Source organism: Furipterus horrens, unplaced genomic scaffold, assembly GCF_987537825.1.
Source record: "Furipterus horrens unplaced genomic scaffold, mFurHor1.1.pri manual_scaffold_16, whole genome shotgun sequence".
Lineage (NCBI taxonomy): Eukaryota > Metazoa > Chordata > Mammalia > Chiroptera > Furipteridae > Furipterus > Furipterus horrens.
This window is the reverse complement of record NW_028327186.1, coordinates 9967009-9975952: the sequence shown is the minus strand read 5'-3', so window position 1 is coordinate 9975952 and position 8944 is coordinate 9967009. Positions and strand designations below refer to the sequence as shown.

At 59.0% G+C, this 8944-nt stretch overlaps 1 protein-coding gene across 1 annotated transcript; it reads right to left on the bottom strand.

The window, feature by feature from the left end:
• Positions 1 to 361: 361 nt before the first annotated feature.
• AEN (apoptosis enhancing nuclease) lies at positions 362 to 8280 on the bottom strand. The gene is made up of 4 exons (XM_090263719.1): positions 8207 to 8280; positions 5192 to 5795; positions 2735 to 2935; positions 362 to 2228 (listed from the first exon to the last, which is right to left on the bottom strand). Exons 2-4 carry the CDS (start codon positions 5729 to 5731, stop codon positions 2010 to 2012), a joined length of 960 nt encoding a protein of 319 aa, XP_090119845.1. The 5' UTR covers positions 5732 to 5795; positions 8207 to 8280; the 3' UTR covers positions 362 to 2009.
• Positions 8281 to 8944: the final 664 nt, after the last annotated feature.

Here is an 8944-nt window from a genome sequence, read left to right as displayed (position 1 = left end):
ATCAGTGTGAGTGTACTTAATGCTGCTGAACCCTACATTGAAAAATGGTTAAGATGATCAATTTTATGTTGTGTATTTGACACTTTAATACTTAAAAAAACAATTCTTTTAAAGTGAATATATAGCTTTGGGGAGAAACCAGTTAAATACACTTAAGCACTCTAATAGGGCAGTTATAAAATGTTTAAAATATGTATCCTGTAGCTCTAACATCTTCTAGCCACCTCCCAAAGCATGATCTTGAAAGCCGCTGACCTCAAAGGCCAAAGCACCCAGCAAGACAGAGGTCGCTTCATCCCCCAGCCCCGCCGATGCTCCCGTCCACCCTAGCCTGACGGTTCCCAGAAAAGGCTGCTTCACCCACTTTTCCAACTTAGTTTTATTCCAGAAGTTTTACAGCAATGCTGACTTGGGACCCGGGCCACGTCTGGGACATCAGTAGCAGCTTCCTCTCCCTCTACCCACAGACGGAAGCACAGGAAGAGCGGCAGCTGCCCAGCCTTGCGTCCGCCGTCAGCTGGACTGCTAAGGAGCCCAGAACAAAGCGCTGGAGCCGCTCCCTGCCCTGCAGACAGGCGCGCGGCTGGTGACCGGACAGCCCATGGCCCTGGGTTCACAGTGTGGTCTCTGTAGTGTCTCCCCTTCCTGGCCCAGCTGCTTGGCTCAGACTGACATGAGGGACCGCCGTCACCTCCGGCACACAGCAGAAGGGACGCCGAGCGCACCCGGGTCATACAGCGTGGAGCGGCGAGAACCCTGAACCTCCGCGTGGCGTCCTCACCACTGGCCTGTGCCTCGCCTGCTGGGACAGGTCTGTCTGGGCCGAAGTCCCTCAGCCTGGGGCATGTTCAGGTGTTACCCTCAAGAGGCCGAAACAATTCTTCAAGGAAAACAGCAGCTCCCGTGGACCAGGGCTTCCTGTGTGCCGGGCACTGTGTGGACAGCTAGTATTGCATCCTCATGACAACCCCACGAGGTAGGTCATGTCACTGTCCCCATTTTAGGGATCAGGGAATAGGCTCTAGAGTGAAGTCACAGAGTTGCCAAGGGCTCAAAGTTATTATGTGACAAGGACAAGCAATGATGGGGCTCAAAGGTCTGGTTACCCCAGTACCCCCAAACTGCCCCTTAGGCAACAAGAAAAGAAGGGGGGGAATCCTGATAGATAAACTTTTTAGAAATTTGGGGATAATCCAGCCACCACAGTGAGTAGCAATCAAAGTGCGTGAAGGGCCAGCGGTCATGGGGGGCAGGGTGCACAGCTGCCGGTACCCCCACCCCAGCAGACACGCAGGCCCTGCTCCCTGGTGGCCCTGCTCTTAATGAATAAATAAAGGCCCCGTGGGTGTAATAATGCACAGAGGTCCCAGATCTCAAACTGTTGTCCTGTTGTCTTTTTGCTTAAGAGAGCCTAGTGTTGAGCGGGCAGGAGAAATGCCTGATTTGGGTCAGAATAAATACGCCAATCCCCACCCGAAGCTGATCCACTCTCCCTCCTCCTGGAGCAGTGGCCGGTGCCCTTGGGGACAAGCATGCAAGGGGCAGTGCCCTGTCGGCTCTGCTGTGGCGCCGGAGTCTGGAGTCCGGCACCAGTTCCTCTGGCAGCTGCGGCCAGAGCTCCATTAGACAGAATGGGAAACAGGTCTCCAGAGTCAGCTTATCGCGAAAGCTTCTGGGTACCCTTACTCGGAACCTGACAGGGACTCTGGGGGAAGAGGGAGGTGGAGAAGCAGGGAGACGCTGACACCCACCCCTGCCAGGGGGTGGGGAAGCGACAGCCTGGGAGCGTTGGTGGCGTAGACCGATTCCTGCGGGACCCTAGTAGCTAATCCACCTGACGTTTTCAGTGTCTATAAAGTGCCATGGGCAAGACCAGGGGTGGGGGGTGGGGGGCAGCGCCGAGGACAGCCCTGGGAAGAGCAGGGAGCCAGAGGACGGCCACCCCTACTCCTGGGACCTGGCTGCATCCTGTCCCCTCCCCACCCCGGAGGCCACCCACAGCCCCCCTCTCACACCCTTCGGCCCTGTGCCCCGCCCTGCCCCAGGTCCTCGGGCCAGTACTGGTCCTCCATGTACTGCTGCATGTCCAGGCCGCTGTCGGGCTCTCTGTCCTCGGGGTGGGTGCGGGGGCGGCCGGCCTCCTGCTGCTCCCACTGCGCCTCCACCAGCCGGTACAGCTCCATGGCCGTCATGGCGTCCTCCACGGATGAGTGGCCGTGCTGGCCCCCCTGCAGACGGGAGCCCCGGGTCACCGCCGCGCCCCAGAGAGAGGCCCGTCCCGGCAGGCGCTGCACGGGCCCAAGACCGTGCACTGTCAGGACGGGGGTGTCCCGTGTGCTACGGCACGGAGGGCGCAAGCCTTCCAGACAGAGCGCGCTGGGAGCTCAGCCGCAGCACAAGCCATTAGCTTCTGTAGCTTGTTCCCTCACGTGAAAAGCAAGATACAAATGCCCGCCTCCGAAGGCTCGGGGGGCCGATGGAGGAACGAAGGTGAAGGACGGCAGGGGCAGGAGTTCCTAGCAGCCTGACCGAAGAAGGCTCCTCTGGGTGGGGACAGACCTGGGAGAGAGTCCCTGGGGAGAGCGTGTGCACTGGGGGAGGAGGCTGCAGAGAAACCCTGGGCTGTGTGGGCTCGAAGGAGACCCAGGCCCAGCTGGGCCGAGCGGAGTGAGGAGGAACTAGAGGCGCAGCCTGAGCAGCACGGGGGCCAGCCCCCTCGCTCCCCACCACTTACCTGGATCTTCTTGTGCAGCAGCTGCAGGGCCAGGTCCTTAAGGGAGACCCGGGTCCGCGTGTGAACGCCGGGCTGGCTGAGGAGGTTGGGGACGTAGGTGGTGTCCCGGGTCTGGCTCCGAGGGTGGGTGTACTTGAGGGCCTTGAAGTCGTTGTGCAGGGCATGGCCCACCACCACCTTGCCCTTCAGGAGCCTGAGGATCTGCGGGCAGAGAGAGGAGTTGGGGAGGTCCCACTGTCAGGCGGGCCAAGCCCAGCGGGCGCACAGACCCCTGGGGATGGGGGCAGCATGGACGGGGGGGACCAGGCTGCCCGCGTTCCAGTCCAGACCCTGCTACTTACTACTAAGACAACAAAGGGCACACCGAAGCTCCCTGAACCTGTGGACCGGGAATGCGGCCGACACCATTCCGTGCGTGGTTCTGCACGTTCAAGTCGGTCACGGACGGGAGAGAGCTCCCAGTAACTCAGCGCGAGCTCCTCGCTCCTGCGGCGCAGGCCCGTCTTGGCCCTCCCGCTCCCCGGCCCCTTCCCCCAGCTCCTGTCAGGCAGGTCTCAGCTCACACATCCAGAGATGACCCCACAGCCCCCTCCTGATGTTAGGACCCCTGTTCTGTCCCGCAGGGGATCCATGGCACTAAGGACACACTTAGCTCTGGATGGTCTGCAGCCCTCCCTGCAAACACACAGGGACCGTGCCTGACTTAACTGTCGATGCTCCCTGAAAACTCTGCACCCGGGAGGGGGTCACTGGGTGAAGTGCATTGGAGACATACCAGTCACAGTCCCTGTCTTCAGGATCCTGTTCCTTTGTCCCTCCGTGTACAGGACCCTGCCGCCTTGCTCAGCCCTGGCCATGGGTGCGAGGTGCGCCTCTTCTCCCTGCCTCCCACCTGCCCCAGGCTCCACAGGGGTCACGTCCAGGGCCGCAGGCCTCTGATCGCTCCGGCCCTCCTTGCTGATTTGGCGCTCTCAGCAGCAGCTGCTGGCCGCCCACGGTCTATCGCTGAACTCAGCGTTCACAGAAGGCGCACTTAGGCTTCAGTGATAAGGACCTGCCACCACTCTGGTCACAGCCCCAGGCTTTTGGTGGGAAGGGATCAAGCGCGCTCCCCACTGGCTCAGTCTGAGTAGAACACAGTGGTCCTCCTCTTGGGACTGCCACCAACCAGGCTGAGGTCGGGAGCGAGGAGCTGAGGGTTCGCCACAGGCCCCCCTTCTTGTCGCTCCTGTTCCATCAGCCTGCTCGGTAAAGAAGCCCCAAGTGTTTTGAAAGAATTGCTTAGGCCGTACATCGTGTGAAAAAGGAGGACGTAAGACGCTGTATACCAGTATTTACCACATTTACCTAGATCCAAGAATAAGCCAGAAACATTCCTAAGTTCTGCTATAATGCTTGTTTTAAAAATGCAAAATGTTCCAACCTGATCGACATATTAGAACACGATTTGAGAATAATGCATGATTTCACCCCGAGAAACACTAAGTGAATGCAGACACCCACACGCAGGTGAACTGAGCCAGGCGGGAGTGCACAAGCACACGCCCCTCAAGCACCTGCAGGGGGCTCTGCTCACCTGGTGGGCAGCTGCAGCCCCCCTCACCTACTGTCCCCGCTTTCTACCTGATTTCAGGTCACTTTATGGCCCACTTCACCGTAGCCCAAGGCGCAACCCTTCCGACATCTACCTCCATGAGGAAAACTTCAGGCCTCTTTTCAAGGTACGTGGCATCCTTATTGGTGTATTTACGCGTTTCGTAACCACTCAGCACACGCAGAACTGTGGAACCATTGCTATTAGGTGGCCATCTTCTTATTCTGGGCTGTCACTATGCCGTTTGAGTCTTGTGTTCCTAACCCATTTTCCCCACAAGCTCTGAGGCTCTCATTATGCAAGTCTGCACGGCGTGATGATTTTTAGGCGCGCACATGCCAGGGCCTACGTAGGCCTAGGAACCTGAGGAATCAGAACACGGAGGGATCTGGGGACAAGGACCTCAGATTAAAAAGGCCTGAGGAGTTTCTTATGCTCAAGCACGTTAGGGGATTCCCCAACCACGAATTAATTTTTCTCAAAGCCCTGAAAAACTATCATAGGGAAACATACCAAAATATTTTAACACCTGAAGGTGATAGCACCGTGGGCCTTACCAACTTGTACAGAGATGTAATACTTCCGTAACAGAAAAGAACATGTAAAATGTAAGCTGCTTCACACCTGGCAGTTGGCACAGCCTTGCCACAAACATGGCCCAGCAGGACCCCCGCGATCCTTATATGCACGCAGGTCAGGACTGTACTCACCCTTTCTGGGGAGAAGGGACCCACTGTTTGGAGAAGTGAAGTAATTTTCCTACGACGGTCTCTCACCTCCAATGGCTAAGTGGTGACTCCAACCCAGGGTCACTCTGCACTTTGTCACCCCCACCCAAACGGGCCCCCCTCCCCCGCCCTCACCTCTTTCTGGGCCGCCTGGAAGGGGATGGCTGTGCGCATGTGCTGCCGCGTGACGCCGCTCCAGCGAGTGCGATAGTCCACGACGGGCAGCTCCGGCCGGATGTACTTGTCGTAGAGGACGTCGCCGTGGTAACTCACCACGGAGCAGCGAGCCAGCTCACTCACGCGCCCCCCGGGTCCCGTGCCCACCATCTCGCAGTCGATAGCCACGCACTTGCTGGGAGAGGGCCCGGCGGATTCCCCAGGGGCGGGCTTCCTGCTGCTCGGGGCAGCTCCAGACCCCTCCCGCGGACGCTGCCTCCCACGGCCGGCAGCCTCAGCGCCTGGCGCTGCCTCCGACAGCTCGGGCAGCGGGGAGGCTGCTGGTTCTCGGGACGCGCTCCGCAGCCTCTGCTCCTGCAGCAAGGCCTTCCGCGCCATGAATCGCTGGTGCTGTCGGCTCTTCCGCTTGTGCTTTCTGCGAAGCACATCCTTGGCGTTCGGGCCAGCCAGTGAAGGGCACAGGCTCTGGGCGCACTCAGGGGCTTCCCTAGGTACCATGCCAATCTGCTCAGCACTCAGGGCAAGGGAGGCCTGGGAGGCAGTCTTCCAAGGGCGCAGCACCCTGGAGAGAGAACACACAGGGCGGAGGGGCTGGATGAGGATGGGCCAGGCCTGCCCTTCTCCCTCCCTCCCTCCCTCCACAGCGCTCCCCAGCCCTGCTGCCCTAAGTCTCGGGCTCCTGCACTGGGCGGAGGACCTGCTTTAATAATTCATACAGTCAGTACCACATGCAAACTGCTGCCGTAAGGACTTCCTATGGAATCACTCAATCTTCCCAACAACCCAAACAATGTATTATTATCCTCCTGTTATAGGCAAGAAAATTAGGGCATTGAGGTATGGTACTTGCTCAATTAATAAGAGACAAAAGCCGGACTGTGGGGCCTACAGAGCTGGAGGTGACCTTGAACTCAGGGAACTCCTGGTTTGGTGGAGTGAGAGAGGTAGTCAGATACGCACTCAGGACAGGCGCGAGGGACTACGGACAGGCACCTGATTCCCTGGGTCAGGTACTGGTACGGGCAGAAACGCCCGGTTAGGGAAGGCCTGGCAGTCCAGGGGACACTTGGACGGGTTTCAGGAAGGTCTGCCAAGGGCCCAGGGAGGGAGGGGCCTCCAGACAGAGAAAACGCTGACACCAAGTCTAGGAGGCAAACCCCATCACTGTGGGCGGGGAAGGAGTCTGGTGCGGCCATGGGAAAGTAAGGGGTGAGGCAGGTGGACAGGGAGCAAGAACCGTTCCTGGAAGGTGGGCAGCGCCTGGGCTTGGTCCACAAACTGACCGGAACCATCACTCTCTGTGGAGACTGTCTGGGACAGGGGGACAGAATCATTGTCTTTAGAAGAGAAGAACCTGAGCGACAGCAGCAGAGAGGAAGAGAAATCGGAGGAAGAGGGCAGGCCAAGGACCCTTTGGGGACGCCTGGGCCAGGGCAAGGCAGTGAAATCGGAGGAAGAGGGCAGGCCAAGGACCCTTTGGGGACGCCTGGACCAGGGCAAGGCAGTGACCCACCCTGACCCATCCTCCCTCTTTGCTCATCTCCTTTCTTCCCTGAGACGCCTCCCTTCTAAGAGGACTCTTTACTATAATCAGCGTCCTCATGCTGACAAGTCACCTGTTAGAGCTGACAGACGCAGACCCTCACTCAGTTTGCCTCGGCCCAGCAACGGGGACAAGGAGGCCTAAGGAGCCCCAGAGGGAGGCTGCTGGGACGGGCCTCTGTGGCAGAGGACGGGGCAGAGGGCCCTGCAGGGACCAGGGTCCCGGGCATCCCTCGCCCTGCTGGCTGTGTTTCAAAGAAAATGCAAATGGGTTCCCTGAGAGGAGGCGAAAGCAGCCCTGCCCGGGTGGCTTGGTGGGCGCGCCGTCCAGTACCCGGAAAGTTGCAGGTTGGAAACCCGGTCCGGGTGCCTATGGGAGGCAACCCGTCAGTGTTTCTCTTTTGCAGCAGTTTGTCTCTTTTCCTCTCTCTCTAAGAGCAATGAAGAAAAAAAAAAAAGTCCTCGGGTCAGGACTTAAAAAAAAAAAGAGATGAAAGCAGTCCTATTCCACCTGCCTGACCTGGCTGACGTGTCAACACCAAGTTAGTGATCAAGGGCGCGGCTCCCCCACCCCGGGCCCCCGATGAGCTCAGCGAGGCCGGGGAGAAGTTTCGCTCCAAGGGCACAAGGCCCCAGCAGCAGAGTCCCCACGAAGCCAGAATCGCCGGCGGCTTCCTGCTGGCTGCCCAGGGCGGCAGTGGGCCCTGTCACTGAAGAGCGACAGGCACGGCACCAGGTCACCGGTCCCTCACCACAAAACGAGGGTTTGTTTGTTGATTAATCCGTAGGTTAGGGACGTCCCCAAAGAGGTTCGTCAGCAGAAACCATTAAGACGCTGGTTGAAAAGGCCTAAACGGATTACAAGGATTTCCAGACGTCCTTTTGGGGGAGGGGGAGGGGGAGGGGGAAGCTGAGAATCTGGGTTTTAAAGAGCGCACGACCCTACTACCCTCGAGCCAAGATACTAATAATCGCCCGATTTTGAGAAAACTTGGTTGGATAAGGCCCCTGTGCTACTAAAAGGTTCGCCGGACAAGAAGTCCGAGCGCAGCCCCGCACGACCCCTCCAACAGCCCGCGTCCTCCGAAGAGTGACGCGCGGGAGGCCTGGCCGCGTCCAGGGAAGGACTCGGGCCGGCGTTGGTTACTCACTGGCCGCAGCGGTCTGGCTCCGGCCAGACCGAGTCCCATCGCCCATCGCCCATCGCCCTCCCCTTAGGCCCGAGACCCCGATCAGGGCGGGGACGCGGGACAGGCGGCGCCCCGGGCCGGGCCGGGCCTACTCAACCGCCGGCCCCTAGAACCGGTCGGCCAAGTCTGGGCGTCCCCCTCCGCCGGCCGGGGGCGGACAGACGCACGGGGACCCGCGAGCAGGGACAGCCCGCGCCGGCCCGCCCAACTCCACTGCCCCTGTAAGGGTCCCCGTGATCACCTGAAGCGAGGACGCTTCTCCTCCCGCTCGCACGTGGCGTCCAGACAGCCGGTCCTTTCCACTTGCCCGGGCAAGCCCGGTTCCGGCTGCCCGCCTATTGGTTCGCTGGAAGGCGGCACCCGCCCAAGGCCTCTTCTTATTGGCTCTCTGGGAGACACTGGCTTTCTGCGGGTTGGCGCGCAGCAACAGAAGGGGCGGGGATACCCGAAGGGGCGTTGGTCTGTACCTCCAGCCCGCGGAGCCCGCGGGAAATTTTAAGCAATCCGGAGGTGAATGTGGCCCCCTCTCGCCCGGGCTCCGCTCACATCTGTGTCCTCCGGCTCCAATGCACCCCGCTCTCTGGGTCGGGTCGTGGGCTCCTGTGAGCTTTGTGCCACCTCCTTGGTTGTCGTGCGCATTCAATGAAGTAATATACAGGATGGCAATTTAAGGAAGACTTTTAGCCGTGGCTGGTGTGGTTCTGTGGACTGTGTGTGGACCTACAACATAAAGGGTTGCTGGTGCCCCGTTGGGGGCGTGCGGGAGGCAACCGATCGATGTTTCTCTTTCACATCGAGGTCTCTCTCCCTCTCTTCCTCCCTTTCTCTGAAAAGAAAGAAAATCATCAAAAAATAAACATTAAAAAAGAAAAGACTTAAAGTCAGGTTTGCTCCTTCGGCGCAATTTTCCCCCCCATTTATCCTTTTTGTAATACTTGGAAGTATTAAGTTCCTAGTATGGACTGAACATTGGGATACA

Coding starts and splice junctions, on each gene's coding strand:
- AEN (XM_090263719.1), bottom strand. CDS start 5,731: ATGGTACCTAGGGAAGCCCCTGAGTGCGCCCAGAGCCTGTGCCCTTCA. Junction 2,936..5,191: donor TCCAGGCGGCCCAGAAAGAG/GTGAGGGCGGGG, acceptor CTCTGCCCGCAG/ATCCTCAGGCTCCTGAAGGG. Junction 2,229..2,734: donor TGCTGCACAAGAAGATCCAG/GTAAGTGGTGGG, acceptor TCCCGTCTGCAG/GGGGGCCAGCACGGCCACTC.